This window comes from Lichenostomus cassidix, chromosome Z, assembly GCF_008360975.1.
Source record: "Lichenostomus cassidix isolate B80296 chromosome Z, HeHo_3.0, whole genome shotgun sequence".
Taxonomy (NCBI): Eukaryota; Metazoa; Chordata; class Aves; order Passeriformes; family Meliphagidae; genus Lichenostomus; species Lichenostomus cassidix.
Genome location: NC_139511.1, coordinates 8,502,253 through 8,529,421, shown reverse-complemented (window position 1 = coordinate 8,529,421; position 27,169 = coordinate 8,502,253). Strand labels below are relative to the sequence as shown.

Sequence of the window (27,169 nt, the reverse complement as noted above, 5' to 3'; positions counted from 1 at the left end):
GAGTTTTGATGAAGAACTGTTAATTTCTATAGGCCACTTTATTTAGATATATTGTTAGATTTTTTAAAAGCCACGAAAATTTACTCTGCCCCATCTGTAAAATAATTTTTAGTCAAACTTTGAATTTGATTGGCACATTACCACATGTTGAGCTTTTATTTTTTAATATGGGCATGCCTTATGCAACCTTCTGTGTTGCCTCTTATCTAGTAAGGTCTTTTCCATGAAAACAAGGATTTCCACTCACTTGATTAGATTATAAAGATACTGTGCAATTAAAGAATTGCCACTTTTTTACACATTATTATTTTTTACTTGGTCTGTTGGTCATAAGTGGTACTAATGAAAAAAACCATTTGCAAGATTACAAAAACCCTTGTTCTCACAGTTCTTTTGTGTGTAAGTGAGAATCTGTCTACAATCTCTTTCCTGAAAAAGTGAGTTCAGAGGGCTGCTCTTGGGGCTCTCATCTGTTACTAAATAAATAAAGGAAGGACTGACTGTTTCCAAAACAATGGTGGCTGCTCACCTCTCATGGCACTAATGCCAGCACTCCATGGGTGCTGTTGGAGTACTTGGTCTGCCGTGATCCTTTTTTTCATCAGTGGCTCTTAAAACTGCATTTCAGACCATAATATTGATAATGACAAATGTGTCAGTGCTTTCAAATGCTCCAGGAAATAATTTGTAATAGTTTTCACACTACTGTGTTTCTTAAAAATGAGGTGTTTCCAACCCTAAAATGACTAACACAGTGCACTCCCAAGTGCTGCCATCCAGGAGAGGCAGGTGAACACTGCTACATTTCACTCAGCTTGCCATATAGGTTATAGAGTATTATATATAAGGTTTCTGCTTTTAAAAATAGATTTTCAAGAGATTCCCCCCCTCCTTTTTTTTTCCTGCTCTCATTGCTAAATGTGGTTTGATCCTAGAGAAAGACATTTACAATTAAAGTTGGATCAGTTCTGAATCAGTACTTCTGGTTGTCTGAGATCTTATTTGAGCATCATGATTATTTTTTTCTTTAGTGCGCTTGTATGAATCTGATCAGAAAGGGAAAAAAAACCAGGAAACATAAGCATCCAAGCCCATGAAATTAAATATTGTGCATATTGTATACTTTAAACTCATTGGAATAAATTAGAGTGATTATTGAATTCTAAGTATACCATAATGGAAGCAGCTGTGGGCTATGCTGAAGGAATGCTTCTGAATAAAAATTGAATTTTCTTCTATTCTGTTGTCTGTTTCCCTAAGCAATTGAATTTTGACACAGCTGGTAAAAAAAGAATTTGAAAGGAAGAGGAGTACAGTCTTTTCCTTGTGGACTCTGTGCTGTACTGGTTGATACTGCTTCCCCTTGTGTGCTTTATTTGAAATTCACCCCAGGCTATATTAAAAGCAAACTAGGCATCGCAGATTTAGCTTTTCCATATCTGCAGAAGGCTTGTAATTAGGGTGAGAGATGTGTGGCTTTGGATGGCCAGAGTGTGATATAGGAAAGGTCTGAATACATTTTATTTACTGTAAATCTCCACATGTCATTCTATCTCCGTAATACCAAGCTATCTTTCCTGTAGTCCTGATTTATGCTCGAGGTAGTTCCGGTACTAGTGGTCACAGTGTGTAGGAAATACATATTTGAGCCGTGTTTTTTTCATGTTACCATGTTAAATAAACATGCAGTAGACTGCACAAAGTATACAAAGTATTACCTTGACTTAATGATCGGTACATTAATGTTAGTTCAGGTTTCATTTGCTATGGGGAGTTTCCAGCACTAATTATCTCTACCACTTAAGACTTTTCCTTTTAAATGTTAAATTATAAGGTATCTATTCATACTAGTGGAAAAGAAAGTTCTTGTTCAACTGTGGTCATTCTGAGGCTGATACTAATAATTAATGTTCCCAGAGGCCAGTTTAGTACAGGATATTAGATTATGCTGTTCCTTATCTTAGAATGGCAAATTGAAGTTTATTTGTATAAAATAAATAATGGGAAATTACCTTTTTCATTCAATGTTTATGTTTTCTTTTATAAAGGCAGTTGCAATGCTTCATCTTCATTTTTTCCTAATTGACATTTCCTTTAGATTCCATTTTATGTCTAAACAGAACACAGTCCATATATCAGCTGAATGGCATCAGGGATAATCCAGTATGATCAGGCATACGTAATTCTTTATATTAATGTTTTGAAATGTCTGTTAAAAGGTTCAATAAGGTTGATATTTTCATTTTACTGCAAAGTTTCCCTAGTGATCCCTAGTCAGTATGCATTTTTATGTGTTCCCCATAAAATGGGGGAAATATCCAATTATTTCAGACCTCTGAGATTTCAGTATTTCTGTTTTTCTAGAATGGTGATTTAAAATGTTATGTAGAGTTAAACTAAAGATAGTAGTGGTTAAATTGGTTGGCATGTTACTGCAGCATAATTTGTAGACCTAGATATTTTAAAAAATGTAGTGTCAATATTGTTAGTAAGCTATACTAATGCAGATATATGTGGTGAAAGAATTCACTGATAACTGCTAATACAAGGGAAACTGAAAATCCATTGCTTTTCACAACAGCTAGAAATTTATATAGTGGGTTCTATTCGGTTTTGTACATCTCATCTGTCATTAGCAATTAGAGGTTAGGTATTTACCATTAGAAGGTAGATTCTTCATTCTGTTCAGCTGACTCTTGGCAGTGCATTTTTAAGGAACCTTGAATGTTTCATGTGTTTATGTATAACTTATGTGTGACCTGAGATCTCAGTCGCACAAGGAAGAACCTGAAAAATCCTCACTTAGGGGCATATGTTGCATACAAATATAAAGGGACAGAAGTGTGCCATTTTAAGGATAATATTTTATAAGAAAATTACCCTAAGCCCACATCTTAAACTTCCTTTACCTTCTGATAGTCCAGGGCGTCTCATTCTGAGATTTCACAGCTCTTCTTTGCATTGTCCCTGCCCTTCCAGATTTACTGCTTAACTGGCTAAGACATGAATGAGGAAGAAGAATATGCAAAAGGAAAATCTGTTGAGAAGGAAGTATTTTTTGTTCTTGGTACTGTATAGATAAAGCACAGTTGTATTACTTGCCAGCTTATACTTCTGCTCTTACACATTTAAGTAAATAACGAATCTGTTCCCTGAAATCTCAGATAATCTCAGGTCTGGTCTTTCTGCCTGTTTGGGCAGAAAGAACTCCTGTTTGGGTTCCAGTCATCATCAGAAATTCCAAAAGAATAACACAAAGTTCAGAACATTGTGAGATATGGTAACAAAATGTTGTATATGATGCATATAGTCACATAATCTCTTCTTTGATAAGTGTATCTATTTTGTTCTTATGGAACAGTTGTTCTACATAAAACCAAAATGAAGTTATTAGAAAACTTAGTATTTTATAGACAGTGGGAAGAAACATTAAGTATCAAAAGCTAATTATCAAAAGCTAATTATAAAAAGGTTTATATCAGAATAAATTCTTAGGTTGTAAACAAATTATAAGAAATTTCAGAGGAGGAGATTTTGATTTTTTTCTTGTCACAGAAGTTGCATAGTATGAAAAATATTTATTTCTTCCCATTGTAGAGTTGAATAAATCTATCTTTTTCTAATGAGATATCCCTGATAGAGAAAGCTCATTGCTAAAAATGAGTAAGCTTTGCTAAGAATAAAGCAAGTAAGACTGAAAGAAATGGAAGCAAATTTTCTTAGGCTCTCTCATTCTGTTTAACAAACAGTAACATTTTAAGTGTAACATTATTGTATATTTGTTTTTATTTACTGCAGTACCACTCTCTTGTTGATAAATATTCAGAATTTACAAGTATTATTCATTAAAATAATTTGAATAACATTTTTTTAGAATAGTAAATCTACTCAGGCAAGAGGCTGTTTCTAATTAAGAAGCAAAAAGTGAAAAATGAAAGTACAGTATAAAAGTAACACACAGTTAGTGTTTGTGGAAGCTATTGTGCTGACCATAAAGTCATATAGCTCTTCTGGATAGTGTAAATAGTATTTTCTCTACTCTCATAGTCCTGGTACAGGGGAGAATAGTGGGTGAAATGTAATTACTTTGTAAGAAAGATGGGCTGCATGATTCCATTTGTGCAGTGGGCAAAGGAGGTATTAGTAGATGGTGAACAACAAATTAGATTAGAGGATTAGACAAAAGCAGAAAAATATGGGAGGAGGAGAAGGGGGAGAATGCAGTCGACTATAGCAGTTGCCTCAGAAACTCAGCAATTGCCTGTGTTTCTTTGAGCACAAATGATTGACCACAGGGTGTGTCAGTGTTTATTTAGGAAAGCTAAAACATGCTTTAATGCTCTGATTTCTTTGGGTATAGAACTTTTCCTGGTTTCTTCCTTACAGCAGAAAATTCTAATCAGTGTTTCTGAAGAGGAAAAAGATGTAGTGTATATCTAAGAATATAATGCACTAAGATATAATGTATTGGTTCAATATTTTATTGGCTTCCTGATACTAATTCTTGACATTCCAAAGAGGAATGTACCACAATTATCTCAGACAGGAAACGGCTTTCATTTAGTAAAAAATTCTTAGGCTATATGTGGTAACAAATAATAAAGTCCCAAACTGTTTTCCTGAAGAAACATCTTTCCCTTTTCTGAGTTTTACACACACATACACACACAATATATATAAATATATATATGCTTACTAGGTTACCCCTAGTTTGTGTATTTGACAAAATATTTATCCACTATTTTTTCAGATAGCACTAACGATGATATACCTTACTCTGTTTTTTACCACTGCCTCAGGAGGTTTTTCAGAAATGCCTCCAAGCTTTGCAGTGCTGGAGTTTTATCATTGATGTATCATTTTCTACAGTGTGCTGTGGCTGTGTGCATAGTGAAAAACAGATGAAAGAAGGATGTGTAATGGGTTTTAGTGTGTATTCACGAAATAACTTAATTTTAAAGTTTATGGAACTGAAAAGTGTTATGGCATATGGTTCTACATATCAAATAATAAAGAAAAAGCTGTTTTCCAGCTCTTTTTTGAAAATCAGGACATTTTTCTGTTAAAGCTAAGAGAAACTTATGACAAATTATGCCTGTTCGCCTCAGTTCAAAGGTAAATTCAGTTCCAATGGGTACTGCTCACCAAAAATATTGTGACCAAATTTAAACTGTCTGAAAGGAATCACAGTTGCTGAGGATTAGTAAAATAAAACACACAGAAAGCTAAGTGCATGTTTTGTTCTCTTTTTGCCATTGCTGTGTTGTTCTCAGCCTCTTTCCTGTTCAGCAAAACTATAGTGCATGGATATGATTTCATTAAATGTTTTTATATCACTGCGAGTTTTGAGTGAAATAAGGACTTACTCTTTCTCAAAGGCTATTTCAAAATCCCTTATGCAAGGCAATAAACAGCAAGGAAGGGCATATTGGCATGTTAGCTGGTTTGGAAGATAGATGGAGATCATCAAGGTACATGGAGCTGTGAGAATTGTTGAATCAATGTTACAGTACTTAAATGTTCACAGATTTCAGCTGAGTCATTCAAGCCTGACGTAAGAAGCTCCTGGCAATGCTGGATGTCAGATACTTCATCAAGTGTCCTGGCTTCTGGGAAACGAAAATGGATGAGTGAAATAAGGGCCAAGCCCCAGTTTAAAAAAAACTCAAACTATATATAGGAGTTAGGATGATGCAAGTAAAGATACTTTATTTGAAAGTCTTCTTTTTTGGAATAATTTTGAGTGTGGAGTGTCGCTGTTGAGCTGCTAGCAGGGAAGAGGATCCCAGTTCTCAGTGTAGCAAGAAAAGGCATTTATTATTTTGATTTCCATATATAGATAGACTTTCCAGAGATCGCCCAGATTGATCAGCCAGAAACCTCCCCCTAGGCCCAATTGGCCAGGCCTGAACTGTCCAAGTCTCGAGACACTGTTTGAAAAACATCCAAACTTTATCTTTGTTTATGAAACACAGCAGAATGTTCTCACGAGAAAGACCTGTGCTAGCCGCAGTGGAGATCAGTAAGATCGATAAGCTTAAAAATGCTCAAAAAGAAGGATTTAAACTTTACTGCTATGAATATTGCATCTTAGTAGTTAGTTGGTTATAAAAATTTCCAATTCAATCCGCTAACAAATTAATTGGCTGTCCTTCCTGCTTGGTGTCTTAGACCTCACTGGCTTCTCATCTGCTTCCAGGAAGCCACACTTCCTGCCCATTATTGCTTGCGCAGACCATACTCTCTTGTATGAGATTATTTGGACTAGTTTCTTACTCTCCTTGCAGTGTCATACATGGATTCATGAAATCCCACTCCCTCCTCATGAAAATTCTGAGTATTCTAAACAGAGAGCAAAACAGAGATGGCAGGGTCTCCCATGCTGCTATTGTCTTTTTTTGGTAAAACTCAAGTGTGAAATATTAGTATTGTGGTTACAAATATATTTTTCTATCCTGGTTATTCATTCATACATTTTCATTTCAAAAAGGTTGTTAAAAGTTCTGTATACATTATTAATCTACTGTAGAAGATTACATAGCTGAATTTCAGTTGTAAATTGAAACCAGTTGGTTTTAAGTTTGAAACCAGTTGCTTTTAAGTTTGTAAGTCAATAGGCATTTCTCTAACCATAGGAGACATTATAATCTTCAGAGAGAGTCAGGCAGACAGAACTTTCAGAAAGCTGTAAAAGTTACGGAAGATTTTTCTATGTCAAACATACAGACATATTTTTCCCTTACGCAGGCAGTTTCTGCTTCTTTTAACTATCAAGGAGCTATTAAATGGTAGCATTTTAGTTCCCTTTTGGGAAGTATTTTATAGTAACTTATAAAGATCTTGGTAATCTTTTAGATTTGACACTGGGCCAGTATTTTTCTCTGATGGTTTTAACCTGTTGTTTAGAACTGCATGGTTAATCTCTGCTGATGTTTCAAGCTCCTTGCAGTAGATGTTGTGTGAACCTGGAGCTGAACTCTGAAGTGTCACCAATCTGCTGCTGTCAGCAGCCTGGGTTAGGATAAAGGACAAAGTGCTGCTCCCTAAAGGAGCCTGCAGTTGGGAAAGCCAAAGTTCGTGTGGTAGCTTTGCTACACACCATGTCAGGCCACGTGTGACATCTGACACCTGACTGCCTCTAGTCACAAGTAAATGTGTGTAGCTGCATAGAATGGAAATCCGAGGAGACTCAGCAGCAGCTTTTTCATTCTGACTTTGCCTGAGTCTACCTGTACCCAGCTGGCAACACTGGCAGCACTTTTCTGTACAGAAATGAGCAGTTTGGGTCAGTTGCATTTACAATTTTGTTGTTTCCCCTGATATGTGACTGCTTGAAAAAGTCAGCTGTTCATAGATGATCTAATGAACAAATGCACTAATACAGGAAATTAATAATTATTTGGATGTTTCCAACTTGTACTGCTACATTTTTGTTGTGTACTATATGCCTGATAGTGTAATAACAGATTTGACAATTCTGATGTTTACTTCAAGTCAATAAAAAGTTGGATTAATTTACTTAATCCATCTTTTTGAAACAGATACTGGTCTGTACACCTGTTGAACTGGTTTTGTTTTATTAAATAACTGCATTAATAAAAGACAATTTCTTAATTTTCCTAGACGGGTTTCTCACAATCTAGTAGATAATGAGCTTTTTTTTTCCAACGCTCAATTTAATTCCATTACTTGTATTTAATGGGAATCTATATCTGGTTTTGTTCTCTTTTCTTTCTACATGATTGCCTAGTAGTATTTGTATTTTACTCAAAGTTTGTGTTTAGGCTTAATTTTTCAAAATTCCTGTCTTACAGGCTAAATCTAACTTTTATTCTAACAGATGTGTCTCCTCCTTCCTTCTTCCCCCTTCTCCTTTCACCCTTTTTCCCCTTCTCTCCCTTCTCCCCTCTCGCTCTCTTCCCCTGCCTTTCTCCTTCTCTCCTCTCCTTTCTTTTTATTTATTTGCCCTTACTGTTGCTTGCAGCTGCTCCTAATTTGATATTATCTGGAAATTTAATTAAATTCCTCTTTGACTTTTCCCTCAGATCATTAACAAAGCTGTTAAACAAAAAGAGGCAACTTCAGTTTGTTGCCCTATATTATATCACCTTCTAAGAAGTTTCATACTCATAATTCTTTAAGGAGGAACACTTGAAGCATTTAGCAGATGACTAGCTGAACTTTGATTATTTTATAACCTTTGCCCACATCCGATGCTAAAATGAATGTAACATTAAATGGCAAAGAGGATCCTGTGTATCTACAGTGTAATGACAAAACAGATGTTTGTGTGGAAATATTTCAAAATAATAGCCAGCTGTAGTAAATCCATAGTTTTGCAATAGTTTTCCAATAGTCCATTTTTTTCCTGCCTTTAGATTAAGCACAGAAAAGTGTTCCCTACACCTTCAAGAAACTTTGAATTCATGTAGGACACAGAACACTCAGACCTGTAGGGAATCAACACTGTGTGTGAATAAATATGTTTCAACAGAGAGCAACCAGAGGCAGAGTGGCTGTTTCTAAACATAGAAGTCTGGATTTTCTGGGGGAAAGATATTCTTGTAACAGTTGACTTCATGAGGAAGTGCAAGGTTTTAATAGAAGAAAAAGGATACAGTTCAGTAGGTGATGAACTTGGAGCCCCTGGACTTACTAACAGCTGTTCCTTGGCTCATCCCAGCTGTAAAATCTTACCATGGTCAACATGCATGTAACATGTGAGTTGATCCAGTTCCCAAAAGCTGTGGAAGTCCTGTCCCATTTCCTGCTGTCAATATGAGCTCCTTAATGATCCTTAATCAGCACTGTCATCTCTGTTTTCTTCAACATCTCCTGCTTCGGGTACCTCACTGCAATTCCTTCAAAATTCCATCACTTTCTTATTTTTCCTCTGATGAAAAAAGTGCAAAGTATTTTCTTCCACATATAAGTTCTGATTTTGGGTAGGAAACTTATAGTGGTTTTTAAGAAATAGCAACAAAAACCTGGACAGAGTTTCAATTTATTTCCTATCTTATTAATTTACAGAAAATAATAGGTAATTTTATTCCTCCAAATTTCAATATTTATAATACTCTACAATGTATTAGTCACAGAAAATTTCTTCTGTATTTCTATAAGCTAACTGCAACTCTTACTTTGCTGTCTAGGACAATTAGTAAATTATTATTCATCTTCATTTTCATTCATTTTAAGATTATTTTATTATAGTTACAAAACAGACTGTTTTTAAAATACTAAAATACTTAAAGATGCCATTAAGCATTTGAGATATTGTCAGGTACAAATTACAATTTTTTTCTCTGATTGGAAAATTATGAATTAGTGGATCATTACTGTGTATGTTTGTCTGTGGTTTCCGTTGCTAAGACTGCTTAGCTGGCATATGCCACCTGTGCCATCCATTTAAATTCTCTCCTCCTTAAATAAGAAACGTCCCCAGAGGAATATTTGCCTTAAAATGTGGCTGACTTTTCTCTCTTTGCTACTGGCTTTTTTTATGACTGTCTCTTAGAAATTCAGGAGGTTTGTTTTTTCCACTTTCTAGCCACTCAGCTTAGGACTGCAACACAAACCTCTTGTCTATCACTACTTGAGTCTCCTTCTCTGCTCCGTGTTTTCCTCCTGATTTCTAATCAGACCTAATTAATTTGGTTTCTTTCTTATACCTTATGTATTATTTTCATGAATATGTGATGTCTTGAACCTTAATTTTGCTGGATGCTTCATTTTTTGGTGTCCTGATTATTACCTTTATGTTTTTTACCTTCATTGATAAAGTGTTTCAGGATCTAGCACCTATAAAATACTTTATCTACCGAAGAATTATTAACGTCAGTTCAGCTTACCTGTTACTTTTAAAATCTTAATCCATGCCCATCTGCTGTAGGAGCAAAAGTAAATTTATGTGATTGAAATGCATGTAGAGATAACTTGAACTACAACTGCTGTTGAATACCACGTTATTGATGCTGGCTGTTGAAATAGCAGTAGAGCCTAAAGTTGCTGCCTATCTCAGATGAGCTTTGATATTCACCAGTGGCAAGTACTTAATTCTAACCTGGGAAGACAGAAAGGCTTTGAAATACTTCCTTTTTCACTAGAACCTGAAAAATCCTGCAAATACTATATTATTGTGCTATTTTATTTCATTCTAGTGAAAAAGATGGGGAAAAAAGTGACCCATATATTATAATTATATATGTGTGTATATATATGTAATTATAATTATGCTTTTGATTTTCTTGGTTTCTTGGGCACTTGCAGTGTTTTTCAACTCCTCATGCTCTGCTTTGCATTATTAGTCATTCAAATTTAATATATTATGATATTAACACTAGATAATGGCTTTGTTTAATAGAATGAAAAGTTCATTTTCTAAAACTCTTAATCATCAGAAAGTCAGCAATAGAAACTTTTATTACTTTTTATGTTAGTCTTTTATTTTTTTACTTTTATTTTTAATTACTGATATATAATGGATGAGGAAATATGATCTTTGACCATATCCGGTCTGCCTCTTCAGATGTTTCTAGTTTCGTAAACAAGTTAAACCAATATTTAATGCTTCTGTACAGAGAAATCAATTACATTTTGACATTGTACTACAGAGTAGAATAGGAAGAGTTTAATTCAGAACTAAATTCAGAATTAAGAACTAAATTAAGGGATCCTCCTGGTATAAAAGGGGAAGGACTTACAATGTTACACTCATTGTAACAAGTCTTATGTTATCAAGAAGTTTGAATAAAGCCATGATATTACCGTAAAAATGCACTTGTTAGCAAAACTGTGTGCTCTACTGTTGTGTTTCATTGTAGTTGCTTCTGTGAATGATACATTTGAAAATTTTTGCTTGAATTTTTTTCTTATGAATAGTGCAGCCTACTTGTATGACTGGTTATGGAAGTGGAAGATGTTGTGATTGTGATTAAGTCCACTGTAAATTTATCAATCACAAAATGTAAACTTTTGTTCTGGTACATCTTGGATAATTATCCATCTTGGATAATTACTCTTTGGACACTTAATTTGCCCTATAATTCGGTTAGTATCAAGTAGATTTTTCAGGACTATTAAAAATCTTACTTCTTTATTAAATGTACCCATATTTGTCCTTATGTCCTGTGATGTTTCTATCAAAACCCAAGAGCTTAGGAGTGGTTGCAAGAAACCCAGCAGAGGTGTTATTCATCTGTTTGTCTTCTCATTAGGGAGTTCCAGAAGGTGTTTTTAATTTTCCAGTTCCTCTAATATTTTAGGATTTCCATGAAGTTGCCTATCTTCCAATCTGATGACTGTCCAGACCCTTAGTTTTTCATTAAAATAGGCACACAAAAGAAATTGTATTGCAAGCCTTTGTTTCAAGATACAGCACAAGGGGAGAAAAAAAGAATTAGACATTTTGTTCAGCATATTCCATGTAATCAGCAGTGCACAGGAAAAATGGGTTATAAAAATCTACAGGGATATCAATGCATAGAGGACTATTACAGACTAAAATTACTATGATGCCATTTTCATCAAAATAACTGTTCAGAAGAATACAGGCAATAACTATTAAGTTCTAAAACAGTTGAGAAACAATGCAGATAAAAACCATTTAGATGCTGCTGATAGGAATGTTTCTGTTCCAGGAGCAGGCATTGTGAAGGCAACCTCAGAAATAGGAAGAAGGGGGAGGAATGCATGATGCAGCAATTTATTGCTTCATTTCCATCTTCATAGTCTACTGCTTTGATTCTCCTCAGAAACTGCTCATTGTCTGCTATCCCCTTCTTTATCTCTTTTTAAATTGCTGGTACAGAAAACTTGCTCTGCTAGGAAAATGGAGGGCACACAGTAGCCTACCAAAATAAAACTCAAAGATAAAAGTTTCCTAATGTGTCAGTAGATCTGTGCAATCCCTTGAGTCATATCTGGGCTGCAGACAATAAGCTGACGGTTGTGTTCAGCCACTGAACACAATTTTGTGGAGGTTGTTATGTTACTTTCTATCTTTTGAGGGTTTTTTTGCAAAATTTTTAAGTCTTTCATCTGAAATTTGCAGAGTGCTTTAGAAAGAGTAATTGAATGTCACTAGTGCTGTGAGGTGGGAAAAGTTGCTCGTTTTATAGTTGAGAAGAACTGAGCAATATCCAAAACTGGATAGCAAGCAGAGCATCTGACATTATTGAGAAATCACTACAGCATCCAACTTGGAGTTTCTGTGGTTTGCCAGCACTGTTCATCCATGGAGATAAAGGAGATCACTTGCATTATAGGAGGAACTGAGAGAAATTATTAACATTGTAGTTAATATGGTTCCATTGGTGTTCATAATAGCTAAAATAATGTAAAGAAATAATTAAATAAAAGTAAAAAGGGGGAATAAAACACAGAATGCATTAAAGGATGTTCTTCTGACTTCAAGTATTTTCCCAGTCTGGTACTAGGCACATATTACTTGTTGTGCTTTACACGTACAGCAAAATTAGCATATGCATATCAAGAAAGCTCTGAAATAGGTGTATTTTTATTTAGACCCCACTGGATATTACATCAGATGTTTGAAGCTGAGGTGTCTTACAGTGCCTTACAAAAACCCCAATGATCTAACTTGTAGTTTCACTTCCCACCCCTTTTTTTGTATGTTTAGGTAATAGACTATTTTCACTGAATTTAATGTGCAGAAGAGATAAACTGATCCTGTTCACTAATTAATTACTTACTTTTATCACTTAAGAGTATTCTAACTGCATGATCCAGGGATGGAATATAAAATGGCTAATTAGTTCAGTGAGGCAGTTTGTACTGCTGTTTTGGTAATGAGGAGTTTATTCTCTTGTTTTGATTTGCTTTAACTCATGGAATTCCATTGCAGTGCTGAGTAATACTTGCTCTGCAGTTCTTTTGGGGTGTGGAGGGGAGCTGGGGAGGAAGTATAAGAATGTCCTTAGAGAAAGGTTTAGTAGGTTTATGTCTTTACTGACAGACACGAATTCAGGCAGTATCAACTCCCAGCACAGAGAAATTGCCTCTACTTTCTCTTCAACTGGCTGTTGAATTTTTAGCAAAACTCTCTCTTGCAGTTTCAACATACTCAACCCATGTTAGAGATCCCTAGGAGATGTCCTGGTTTTGTTTATAAGGACTGCAAAGCAGTGCTTAGAAACGAAATTTCCAAATTACTTACTAGTTATTACTTGTCAGTAGTTGGGGGGAAGGCACTTTGTTTCTAGCAGCACTAGGAACTTACATAATCTTGGTATTAAATAGTGAGAGTCAGCTTTTCTTTTACTAAGGAACTTATTCTGTAGCACCTCAGAGCAATTTGTGCCCAATTTGTGGAGCTTTCACAATGTAAAGAAAAAATATTTTCTTGCTTTCTATCTGTATTAAAGATAAATACTGATTTTATGGAATTACTGCTTTAAGTAACAAGTGATCTATGAGGAAACAAAGACACCTAATTTCATGCCATTATCTATTTTTTCAGGATGTTGGCTTTAGGGAACATTAGGGAGAAGGAAGAGAATTCAAATAGAACACACTTGTTTTTCAGGGGAAAGAAGACAAATGGAATGTAGCTGATTTTGGTGCAGTTTTTGGTTTGGGGGTTGGTGTGCAGGGATTTTGTTGTTGATTTTTTATGGGACTTGTTGTTTACTTGTTTGATTTGGTTTGTTTCTTTAATGTCCATGCAGAAAGAGTCATGATTTATTATAAATATTTAACACTGGTGTTGCCTTTAATATTGAGTCCTTGTAGTTGATTTTGGTCATCAGGCAATTTACATTTTCATGTTTTTCCTAATTCATGTTGTTTATATGACATATGGAGTGAAACTCCATTGTGTGTATTTCATGTGAAAGGTCAAGAAGTAAAGGGCCTTTATAAGCCCTTAATACTATTGTACTAGAACTCCTATCTGTAGAAAATAGAAATTAATTTGAATCATGGAAACCAGAAGAAAATTAATGTCAAAATTTATTATTTTAAAGCAATGGGAGTAATAGTTGCTGATGCCTTTTTTTTTTTCCAAATTCTGGCTATAAATTTTGTCTTAAATCGCATGGACCAAAAGCATCTTCTGTATTTTTCTCTTGTGTCTACACTGAAAAATAAGAACATCTTTTTAGAGGAAGCTGTCAGACATAATGAGAAACAGTGAAGAATTTATTTTTGTTGGGTTGGGTGGAGGTTGTGGTCAGTCCATAGCAGCTCCTCTGTGCTTCTCCTTCCCCCTCACACTCCTCTCCTTGGACTGCCGGAGAATCTCTGCTCAGGCACTTGTAGCATCTCTAGCATCTCCTTCTTTCACTTCTTCACAGGATTAATTCTGACTTTTTTCCCCCCTTCCTCACGCCTGTTTCCCTACAGCTATTGTGAAGTATTTTTTACACTTTCATAAATAAGTTCTCTGAGACGCACCACTGTCTTAGCTGGAGGGCTCAGTCATTTTAACTGACTTCCAAGTACTTTCAAACCGGTAAAAATGGGGGTGTTTATTTATTTTTCTGACTAGGGACCTGGCTGCAAGGAACTGCTTGGTAGGTGAAAGCAACATTTTGAAAATAAGCGATTTTGGGATGTCCCGGCAAGAGGACGATGGTGTGTACTCATCCTCAGGCCTGAAGCAGATTCCTATCAAGTGGACTGCTCCAGAAGCTCTCAACTATGGTAAGGATGTAACTGGATTTTTTTGCAAAAAAAAAAAATCCAAAATACACTAAAGAGTACCAGGGCCACAATATTTGAGTGTATGTGCATACAGTATTCCTTTCCCCCAGTTCAAATAAATGATGTTTAAAATTAATTTAATCTTTCAGTCTGATTTATGTAAAAACCACAGTTTTGCCTTGGAAAAAGAATAAGGCAGCAACACCAGAATTGTTATTGTGCAGCAATAGAAGAGTGCTTCAATTCTGTTGCTGACTCATTCTCATAGGCAGCCTCATCAGTCATCTAAATTATGATCGTTAGCAAAATGAATGGCAAGTTCTGCATATTTATGGCCACTCATTGAAAACAGTAGAAAATGTTAATGTACTAGAACTGTGTTAGATAACTCATTGCATTGGTGAGAAGCATAGACACCGATTTTTTTTCTTCTTTTTTTTTTTTCCAACTGCAGCTTTTCTTTACCTGCATTTTTGTGTATCACTGGCTGTTATACTGGGGATAAAAATTCATTATTTCTCGCTGTGGGAAGTGGTCCACACTACAGGAGTGATAGTTCCAGAACAGAAACAGAAGCTGCTGTACCTAGTTTTTTTTGCTTATAGGAAACTAGAAAAGTAAGTTCTTCTAGGTAAAGTGGGCTGTGAAGAAGCAGCACATTTAATAAATGATGGCATGTTTTGAATGTACTTCCCTTAACCAATTCTTTAGTTGAGTACATAGAATAAAATATTTTAAAATTCTTCATTTAAGCGTCTATAAATATTTCTACCATCTCTTAAAGCTTTTTTTCAGAAATCATGCATTGGAAATCATAAGTTTGTGAATTATAAGTTTATGACTGATAGCAGAATACTTGCTCTCATTAGCACCTTTGCAGCAGTTAATAACACAGTAAAGCAGATCTTCCCTTTGAAAGGCTGACAGTAAATTCAATTGCAGTAATTGATCCTGTATTACCAATTATTCTAAGACCTTTAGTGTTCCCAGCATTCACTGGTGAACACTTTGCTCTTTGGGGTGTTTGATCCACCATAAAAGATGTTTTGGGTTTTTATTTCTGTTATGTTGGCAAAGCATACAGTGTATTTGATATATTATGAAAACCTCTCCTTCATAACCATATATGGTCCAGTTGGCTACATTTAGCAGGAAACAGGCTCTTGTGACAACAGCTTCACTTTGTACTGCTCTGTCTTTTTTTTTTTCCTGCACAATACAGGAGAGGAGGAGATTGTTGATTAGCATCTACTTATTTTGTGTTTCCTAAAGCACATACATATGCAAGCAGCTATAAGTAATTTTCTGTAGTGTTTGGGAAATAAGCTCTCTCAAACATCTGTTAATACGTTTAGCAGTCTAATACTCAGCTTTCAAAATGTCATAAAACATTTCTGTGTGTTTTTGAATGATAATTTTTTTTTACTCACTTGAAAGGTAAGAGTAAAACTAACTGGTTTATATTTTATTGTTTTCCTTTCTAATAATATGGTTGTAAGAATTGCATTGATTTGTGTAGGTGAGATTGAAGGTATTGAAGATATCAGAATGAAATAAAACTAAAGTTGCAGTATTTCAAAGCTAGTTGATAACCACTGGCCATGTCGGTCCTTAATGTCAAGATTCAAAGGTTGGAACAAAATGAGGAATAGGATCATTTGGCCATTACATGAATGCTAAATTGCTGAAGAAGCTGCAAAAAAAGCTCTTTTTTAGTCTCTTTTGATGTCACTGTATGACAAATTAAGAGCAGTCACTAAAGTACTTTAAATAAGGAAAAAACACAAGTTGTGAAGGCTAGAAGCCAGATTAGGGCATGTGGAGTGGTTAGGGCACTGTGTCAGAAGTCATAAGCAAAATTCAGATGCCACTGGGGTTTTTGAGAAATTGAGCCTTTGGTTCTGTGAGTGCTCTTCAGTGCCATTCCACACCTTTATGGTGAGCTGGGGGGGAAAAACCCCATCAGTCCAAATGTCCCCCTTTCCTCCTTCTTCCCCCCACTTTATCCACTGACCATGATGTCACATTCTCTGGAATATTCCTTTGGTCAGCTTGGGGTCACCTGTCCCAGCTGTGTCCCCTCCCAGCTTCCCAGGCACCCCAAAATTCCTCACCAGTATGGCCACCAGTGTGACCAGTGTGCTGCTTGGAAAAGCAGCAAAGCCCTTGGCTCTGTGCAATTCGTGCTCAGCAGCAACAAAAACTTTATCAACCCCAAGTTCAGCACAAATACAAAACACAAAACATAACTGCCACTGTGAATAAAATTAATCCTACCTCACCAAAACTAGCATATGTTTAGGTGAAGTATAGGGTATTTTTACTCCCTGGTCTTTCAAAATTGCAACACACATTTAATATGTGTGTTTTGCCAGTACAATATTTTGAGTTATTTGTGATTTTAATAGTAACGTGTGAAGGACTTGGGGTTTTTTTCTGAACAGATCTCTTCCCCCCACCCTCTGCCCCCCCAATAATGTAATAGCAGAAAATATAATTTACAGAGCTTGTACTTTCTTTAAAAAAAAAAACAACAAAGGAGCTAATCACCTGTCTTCTGTCCGTTGAATGCTTTCAATGAAAAGTATTAAATTACTGGATGCCAAACTGTGATGAGTTGATACACAGACAAGAAAACCAATCTTACTCCAAAGAGCATACTGAATATCCATAATTGCCAGCTGAGGCACACAAGCTAACATAGCACAGCTGGAAGTGGTATTTAGTCTAAGAGTAAACTGAATTTTCTGACGTCAGAACAGTTGTCTCTGTCATCAACTGTCACTATAATTTACATGTATTTTCCCTTTTTTCCTAGTCAGAAGTTCCTTAGTTTGGTTTGTTTTATGATTAGAGATAAACAAACAATACATTCACAAGTGATGCTGTTAAGGAATAAAGACATAAATACAATGTAATAGTATGGTACAAAGAAGAACAGTTGTGAAAAATGTTCAAAGTAATGTTGGAAATGGATTTTTCAGGTAACATTTTCACTGATTCTGCTGCAAAAGGCATGGGGCCTTAACTTTCTGAGGAGAATCCATCAGAGACGATAGAAATACCTGCTCCAAAATATCTCCTTCTCTTGTAATAGAAAGCTATCATTCCATAAAGAGGCTTAGAATTCAATTATCTATCAATTATCTATTTTGCTATCTCTGAAGTATATTTGGAGGCAATGGAACCAGCAGGCCTGATTCTTTTTTTCTTTAACTAATTGGGTTCATCAGTTCTTCAAGGGTGCAGCCATACTTTGATTTACAGAGATCAGTTACTCAAAGCATGAGAATCAGGCCTTCTTCACACTTAAAAACAGTGTTGGTGGTCGCTCCTCTCAGAATAATTGCTGCCATGCTATAATGGAGAACTGGAGAAGGTATTGTTTTTTAAGAATATTTCAAATTGAAAGTGGTTGTAAATAAGAGGGAAAACCCTGACATTTTTCTGTCCTTTTTCTGTCCTAAAAGGAAAATGGTTTTATATATTAAGAGGAAAGAAAACTTGTGTGACTGACATGGTAAGGTATGTGTATAATAGTAGAACTTAAGGTTAGCTGATGTTATTCCTAGGTGTTGGCTTTAATATAATTTTTTTATTCATTTAAATACTGGAGACTGAAATCTGCAGAACCTATTTTTAGTAGCTACAGCTTTGTTTTGCTTGAAGCTTGCACTGTAAAAGTAACACCTTTACAGAAGATTTTGGGCCATAATTATCTGAAAGACTAATTTCTCTGTATGTTGAGCTGAGGGTTTGCTTTCCTTTTCTTAGGGAGATACACATCTGAGAGTGATGTATGGAGCTTTGGAATCCTTTTGTGGGAAACCTTCAGTTTAGGAGTGTGCCCATACCCTGGAATGACCAACCAGCAAGCACGAGAGCAAGTTGAGAAAGGTAATTATTCACAGGGAGTGAAAGAAATGCTGGATAAATTGTAAGGATGCAGTATAAAATAGCAAAGAAATAACACAAGAGTTTTGTAGCAACTTTAGCAAAAATAATAGGAGGTTTTCTATAGGCTTTTTGAAAAAAATGGAAAATACTAACCAGTAACTTAAAAGGTTGGAAGACTTATGGCATGCTGACTTTCATTGTTGCAGAACTAACAGGTGAGATGGAAAGGAGGGATTTACTACTGTGCAAAGCAGAAGCTTGAACAGAATAAAATATTTAAGATTATGCTAATGCAGGTATAAATATTCTAAACTGCCAGAAAAAAATCTGTATCATTCCATCTTCTTTATTAAATCATTTCATAGAAGAATTTAGCAATTATAGTGGAGAATGGTAAGCTAGCTGAGCATTGCAAGCTGCATTTCTCTTTTACAAAATAATCAAAAGGCTTTTACTTAAAATAGCAAATAACTGTGGGCCGAATTTCAGGACTATGGTTGATTTTCATCGTCTTCAGTGGCGTTTCAGAGCTGTTCCTTCTCTCCATAGTACTACTTTATAATTTATAAATGGGCTCTAAGCTAGTAAAACTTCTAAATTATTTAAAGCAAAACAAACAACAAACAAAAAACCCCTGGTTTGCTGATTTACACACATTGCCAGTGTTTGTTGTAGTTTTATAAGCACTGTAGGTGACTATCAAAGTTTCTCCTTACAGGCCAAATCAGATCCTAGAGCCCAAGCCATTCTTATTTAAAAGTTGCATTAATTTATCCAGTACCTAGAGCAGATGCATGCAGTATAAAAAAATGCAAAAAATATGTCTCAGATTTACCTATTTTAAGAGGTCAGTGTCATTGCACTATTCTTTAGAAAGGGAGATGTAGAGACCTGTGCAGCGAGTCTGGAGTCACAGAGCTGCATTTATCTGCAGAGTCCTGTGTGCCAAGGCACTTCACTGTGCCCTGCCTGCCATTTGCTGAGAGCTGCGTGTGGTACACAAGTCATGGAATCTCAGAGCCAAAGAATGGCTGAGTCATGGAATCTCAGAGCCAAAGAATGGCACCTCTGAATGTCACCTGCTCCTGCCACCCAGCTCAGGCAGGATCACATCCACATGGCTTTTGCATATCCCCATGAATGAAAATGCTGCTGCCTCTCTAGGCAATCTGTGCTCTGTCACCCTCACAGGGAAAAGGTGTTTCCTGATATTTAGGAGGAATTTCCCATATTTCACTGTGTGCTCATCACCTCTGTGTCCTGTTACTGGGCATGGAAATAGCCTGTATCCATCCTCTTTGCACCCTCTGTGCAGGTGTTTATTTACATTGGCGAGATCCCCTGAGCCTTCTCTTCTCCAGGATGGACTGCTCCAGGTCACTCAGCATTTCCTCATAGGAAAGATGTTTCAGTGTCTCCATCATCTTGGTGACACTTCCCAGACTCTCTCCATTGTGCCCGTGTCTGTCTTGTGCTGCCGATCCCAGACCTGCACCCAGCACTCCAGATGTGACCTCAGCCAGCACTGAACAGAGGGGGCAAAGGATCTCCCTGAACCTACTGCAGCACTCCTGATGCAGCTCTGTCTGCCATCAGCATGCTTTGCTGGAAGAGCTTATTGCTGGTGCCCAGCACGACCCCCATGCCTTTCCCGACACGCTGCTCCCCAGCTGGGCATTCCCAGCCCGTGCTGTTCCTCCCTGGGTGCAGGACTTTGCTCTTCCCCTGTTGAATTGTTTAAGGTTCCTGTCAGCCCCATTCTCCAGCCTGGCTAGCTCCCTCTGGAAGGCTCCATGACCCTCTGGTGTATCAGTGCCTCCTCACAGTTTGGTGCCACCAGCAAATTTGCTGAGGGTGCAGCTGCCCCCTCACCCAAAGTATTAATGATGGTGGGCTGGACTCAGGACTGGACCCAGTAGCTCCAGTCAGACTTTGTACCATTCATCCCTTCAGGGCTCACTGTTCAGCCAGTTTTCAATCCACCTCCCTGTCTAATCATCTAGCCCATAATTCAGCAGTGTTTTCTTGAGGATTTTATAGTGAAATCCCCTCATGTACCAAGCCACTCATCCCACTGTAGAAGTTTCTCACATTGGTCAAGCATGACTTGCTTTGAATAAATCCATGCTGACTTTCTGCAGGCTTACTTCTGATGACTTTCTTGTCCTTCAGGCACCTGGAAATAGTTTGCAGCATTAGCTGCTCCATCACCTTCCAGGATCAGGGTGATGCTGGCCAGCCTGCACTTCCCTGAGGACTTTGACTTGAAGATAGGAGTGACATTGGCTTTATTCCTGTCTTCAGGTACTTCTCCCAGTAGTCACAGTGATGTATTGAGATTATTGGGAGTGGTGTGGCAGTGACATCAGGCAGTTCTCTCAGCACTCATGGGTGCATCAGGGCCCATGGACTTAACTAACTCCAGTGTGCTTAAGTATTCTCTGGCCAGGTCCTCCTCCACCAAGGGCAGATTTTCGTTGTTCCAGCCTTGTTCCAGCCACTGATCCTGGAGCTTGGGATTCCTGAAGGCTGGTCTTGCTGCTAGAGGCTTAAGTGAAGAAAGTATTTAGTACCTCAGCCTTCTCCATGTCCTGTGTTGCTGAGTTACTCAGTGCCCAGTTCACCTGTGGGCACAGATTTTTTCAAGCCTTCCTTTTGTCAGCTACATAATTAGAGAACGACTGCTTGTTGTCTTTGACACCCCTGGTCAGATTCAATCCCATCTGGGCTTTGTCTTTCTTAGCTTCATCCTTTGAGGCTCAGACAGTGCTTCTTTATTCCTCCAATTATCTGATTTTGTGTTTGATTTTGTCCAGGAGCTCCTTGTTCATCCCAGTAATCCTCCTGGCATTTTTCCAAACTTTCTTCTCATTGGGAAATTTTTTTCCTTGCTGTGAGTACACCTCTGTGGTCCAGGGTATTGATGATATGCCTGAATGGCCACTTACCTGTGACTTTTGAATGATTAGCTGCTAATTTTCTTAACTGATTGTCCATTCTCCTGCTCATTGCCAAGTCAGAGGACTCCTTTGGCTGATGGCAGCAGAGAGGTGTGGAAGCCACTGCCTATCTAAGCAAACCAGAAGAAAAGGAATGTTGAGATAAGATGGAAAGATACAAAAGTTAAGAAAACACAGGAAAGAAGAATTAATTACTAAAGTGGAAATAGGGAGGGACTACCTTAAGGAGCCAAAAAAGGGAAGAAACATGAGAGTAAAAGTTGATACATTTATCGAAAGACCAAAGAAATTTACTCCCATCTTAATTTTTATTATCAATTTCCTCACTGCAGGGAAGAAAGGAAACAGCTGAAAACCAGAAGTTAGCTGCTTCCTAAGATACAGGAAACAAATCTGAACACGTTGCTGCTATTAGGGATGAGCAGCAAACTGACAGCTTACCATGCCTAACTTGAATGTCACTGGTACCCGAGCCTTAATTAGTTTCATAATTACCTCTCATGTATAGGTTATGTCTTGAAGACGTTCCTCATATTGCATTGAAAGTCTTTTTTAATGAAATGGTCTTGAATTTTGCTCTTTTCATTTTAGATTTGTCAATATGCATCAGTTTTCAGTACTAAAAGTTTTCCCTACTTTTTCTGTGTACCAGGCTACCGAATGTCTGCACCACAAAAATGCCCAGAAGAAATATATAAAATAATGCAGAGGTGCTGGGACTACAAGCCAGAAAACCGGCCAAAATTCAGTGAGATTCAGAAAGAGCTGTCTTCAATCAAAAAGAAAGTGACATAGTGATGAAGAAGTGCCAAATTCAATGTCTGGGACTTTATTTTCCAGTGAAGTAATTTTTTTTCCCTCAAACACTATGCATTTATACAGCATTATTTGCAATACTCTTCTAGGATTACTTTGAAATTAACTGGTGTACCATCCTGAATGGTGTCTACACCTGCATTAAAGATATATACTGCGAAATGCTATATATCCAGTCACAGTAGTACTGTAATTTAGGTTACATGTACATAGGAAAGCACATACTATAAATTTAAGGAACTGTGGCCTCTATCTGTTTTACAGCAAATAACTGCTAGTGACATTTTTCAGACGTGTTCTATTTTAAGCTGTGCTCTCACTCTGCTATCCCTGTCCTGTATGTTAACATAATACTGTGGGGATTGTCATACTTGTTGGCCTTAAAACTGAAGATAGTTTTGACAAGTATATCAACTAAAAGCATTTTTTTAAAAAAAAATTCCTTTTGCAGCTGATTTATTTAGGTGATACTTTTTTTAAGCATAAAATTCAATTATATTCTGGATGCAAACATGCTTACTGAATGGGAAAATCCAGAATTTTATTGTGTAGTTGAATTACTTGTGCATTTATTACCATATGATAGAAATACTTCTGACTTTTTATGTGATCTACTTAAATCATGCCTTTTTTTCCTACAATGCCATCAGAATTCAGTAATATGTTTCTTTTACGGTGACCTATGTTTATTTTAGGAAAAAAAACCCAATATAAAGTTTTGACTGCACATGCTACAAAATACTGCAAACCATCTGCCTTCCAAAGAACGTATAAAAGTAGTAGGCCAAGAAAAAGAGATTTATTAGTGATAGCAGCAGATAACAAATATCATTAATCTTAGAGGAGCTAAAGAATATGTTGCTAGATTTGCTTTTGATCCTGATTTTTTCCCTTAAATTGGTAAAAATGCTCAGAATGCAGCTGAAGCCTGCAAAAGTTTATTCTGAACAAAAGAACATTCCATGCATAGTGTCCAAAGGAAGAATACTACTTCTGTATGGCATGAGGACGTTGTTCAAACAACCAAAAGAAAAGAAATATGTTTAAAGCCTCTGACAGGGAACAGCAGAGTAGAAATACTAACCTTCTATTTTTCTTACATAATTGCAATCAAATATCAAAAGACTGGGGATAAACAAGGTTTAAATGCACCAAGAATATAAACCTTGTGTTTGTATATATATACATATAAATATATATTAAAAAAAAAAGCCAGAAAGAATAAAAACTTACTAGATAGGGGAGTGAGGAAATGCACCATTTGTTACTTTGACTCTGGGTCCTCTTTGCAGCTGGAATTGTTTTCTAGGGCTCTACATATAAATAGGAACAAGTTACAGTATCCTTTTCTGAGTTCCAGCATTAAGGTGCTTAAAATATTCCTAGGAATTTACTAAGATGTTCAGATCAAAGGATACCACTTGCTGCTAATGCAAGTAAGAAACAGGGATTGTAAGTAACACAGCATCTGGAATGTTAATTAGCCTTATATTTTAGTGTTACAGTGGGATTGAGATGTAGTGAAGTCAGTGGCTACATTACATTTTTATTTCTGTTTGGGTGGCTTTTCTATTGTCCACATCATCTTTTGCTCTCTAAAGTATATTTACAGTAGTGCTGAGTGGTGGTTTAGGGTTACGTGTTACCAAAATATGTGTAGTCTAGAAGATTTTGTCTGTTACATAGGAATTAGTGTCCAGCTACAACACTGAATGGTTGTGTGGGAGCACATCACCTGTATTTGGGGTGGTACTGTCAGTATCCAGGTGTAAGGAATAGTGAGTGCTTCTTGCATTTTGTTAAGTGATTTTTTTCTTGGAGATAAAGAAGCATATATATACACATAACCCATGAAAGTGTAGTGCTTGAAAACGTGGTGGCATAAATTAAAACTTCATTATAAGTGTACTGGATATATTTACTTAGTTCTGTACTTCAAGTAGCCCAGAGATATCTTTCAAGAGCAATAGGAAACATTCTTGTTACTTTGTATGCTTCTAAGTAGTACGCAGAGTCTGTGCCTTAATTTGCTGGTATGTTAATGCAAGTGCAAGATTTAAGGAAAGTTTCACAATCATTTGGGAAAATCCGAGGTTCATCCAACTGCATTTCCTTATGTACGCATCCCTAAAGTCTGCAAGTAAGGATAACAGTGTCAGTGTTCATAGCTTTCCTGGGGAGTTAATATTCTTCTGTGAGAGAGATGAACTGTTTCTTTGCCATATGCCTTCTTGACAGCAAAAAACTACTGCTTTATTCTGATAAAATAAAATACTGTTCTATTTGTCGTAAATTAACCAGTCACTGTCCTGACTCTCACAGAAGGATAAAAACCATACTAACATTTTATTCTGAAATAGTTAACTTCCACAGATATATGTCACTCTTCTGTTTAACTCTAAAGTCTTTTTAAAACAGGGGATTTCTACAGCGTTAGGAAAATTTATTACTGTTCCTGAAGTAGGCATCACTTCAGTTCAAAACTTGTAACACTTCAGGAGAATACCGGGATGGCTTTATAGGTATAGAATAAATTTCAGCACAGGTACCTGTATTTTCAGTTATTTAAACTTTTTGTATCATTAATTTAACAGTTTGTAGCAGAACTTGTTCATCATGTCTCAGTTATAATTGTTGAAACTATACAATTTAGGAAGTGGAATCCTTGTCTATAGATACTGCAGGCTTCTCACAGGAGAATCCACAACCAAGCCTGCCATGCCATGAACTTTAAAAGACATGTCATTGAAGAAGTAAAGGTGCAATATCTTTTCTCCATGGCCTTTTAATGGCTTAATCTTGTCAGGTTAATCTCACTAGGTTAGTCAGATACTGATCATTTGGCTCATGTACTCTGTTTCTCCTAGAGAACTTACAAAGTTAAGATTTCAGGTTCAGTTCTTAACAGTGGCACTGTCACAACCAGGGGGACCCTGAAGGAATCCTGAATTATTTCAGACTGTTAACCATGAGAAACTCTGAATACTGTTACCCTCAGCTTCTAACATGAGAGTGAATTCAACAGGTTATCTCTTACTTTCATGTTTTTCCTAGGAATTGCATTTGTCATTTTAAGAAAATTGCTTTGATGGCAAAAAGTGCATCCTTAGTTTGTTTTTAGTAGAAAATAAGCACATATTAGCTTTCAAGTCCAGTGATCAGTGAAATTATAAGGTTTCCTAAGCTTCTTTATTTTATGGAAAATAAAGTAGGGAAAAGTATCTTGTCTGAAATCAAACCTTGCTTCAGCAAAAGGTGATCTTGTAGAGTTAGCATCCCACCGAGGCATTATCTTTGAAATGAGCATTTTCATTAGTTTCTGTGAAAACCAGTGAACTAGCTTTTCATTTAGCAACTAGTTACACTGCATTTCTTCTTAACAAAAATATGCCTTTTTGCAGAGCTACGTAAAAAGTTTTTGGAAATTTTTATTGGGAAGTGCATCACCAGAGGCCCATCAGTAAGAGCTGCAGCTTGTAAAGCCCGTTCTTACTGACAGGAAAGAGAAAACTGGTAAAGGATATATTAGGTTATTCATGCTTAAGTATATTTTCATCCATGTATTTGACCACCTGTTACCCTTTCTTAAATCCTACAAGCGCATCATTAAAACTATGAAGTTACCCATTTGTTATCTCTTTATAACTATTTTGTTACCCTTTTTGCACCATTGTGCAGGTAATAAAGAAAAAAATAAAATCCCACATTTTTCTGAGGTTACACAGTAACTAAGTCTCAGAAGCATTTAAAAATGTCTCCCCTCCAATTTCCCCAGATGTGCTGCTGCACAAATATTAAGAATAGTGATGAAATACTAGCCCTGTTTCTAGTATTTTTGCTGTCATACCCTTTAAATGTCAGTGCTGCTCACAGACTTGAGAGAGTGCAATTTTTTAAGACGTAAGCTAGCGTGTAAATAGTGTCATCAGACATGGTATTCAAGAGCAGCAGTTCTGAGAATAATTGATTGTCACAAATAATAACTCATTATAAAGATTAAACAAAGAGAAAGAAGCTGAGAGAGTCCACTTTCTGTAACAGCTGTCCTGTTTGTAGGCAGTAGAAATATTTGTTATGCCAGTGCACTTGGATTTGTATCATTTTTATGGCTAAGCATAAAATAGTTTACTATTAAAGGAAGAGTTTGCCAATTTTTTTTTTTTCACTAAAGGACAAAAGGACTTCAGATATTGTTGGAAGCATTCTTCCTAGGCAAGTCAAGGAAGAATACCCCTGCTACCAATCAAGTTACACATCTTTTTCTTCTTAAAATGGTTTTCATGCAGTTCTTCACTTTCAGTAATACAGGATTTCAATTAGTAATTATAAAGTACAGGGCAAGTCCAGTATTCCTGAAGTTTCAAACAACCATGAGTTTTTACTCGTAAATTCAGAATATCAGCTCTATTAAAAATGTTTTCTTCTAGTTTTCTTCTACAGATATGCTGAAAAACAAAACAAAACGAGCAAACAAAAACACAGTCCTTAATCATCACTAACAACTTACTTGACCTCATGAGCCTGTCAAGTTTTTTTAAGAGTAATTACTCCCTGGGGTAGCTTCCCATTATGAATGAAAAAAATAAATAAATAAGTAAATAAATGAAGTTTAAAAGTGGAAAGCTCCAAGTTGAAATGGAAGAATTCTTTCCTGAAAGTTATACTGAATTGTGATTTCTGAATTGCCTGTTAGTTTATTATTAATACCCAGCCTTACTTTTAGACCAAAGAAGGGAAGATTCTCTCATTGAAAAGTCCAGCAAGGTCTGCCTGGTATATCCAACATTTTTCTTATTTTCACATTCAGTTATCAGAGTCATTGTGTTCATTAT

The 27,169-nt window shown here is 36.4% G+C and overlaps 1 protein-coding gene across 1 annotated transcript in view; it reads left to right on the top strand.

The window, feature by feature from the left end:
• Positions 1-26,944, top strand: part of FER (FER tyrosine kinase) — a 120,782-nt gene extending 93,838 nt beyond the window's left edge. The window contains exons 16-18 of the mRNA XM_085042851.1: positions 14,488-14,664; positions 18,439-18,561; positions 22,174-26,944. Of these exons, the coding sequence (XP_084898977.1) occupies positions 14,488-14,664; positions 18,439-18,561; positions 22,174-22,316 (443 nt within the window). The 3' untranslated portion in view covers positions 22,317-26,944. The remainder of the gene's footprint in view (positions 1-14,487; positions 14,665-18,438; positions 18,562-22,173) is intronic.
• The last annotated feature ends 225 nt before the right edge of the window (positions 26,945-27,169 follow it).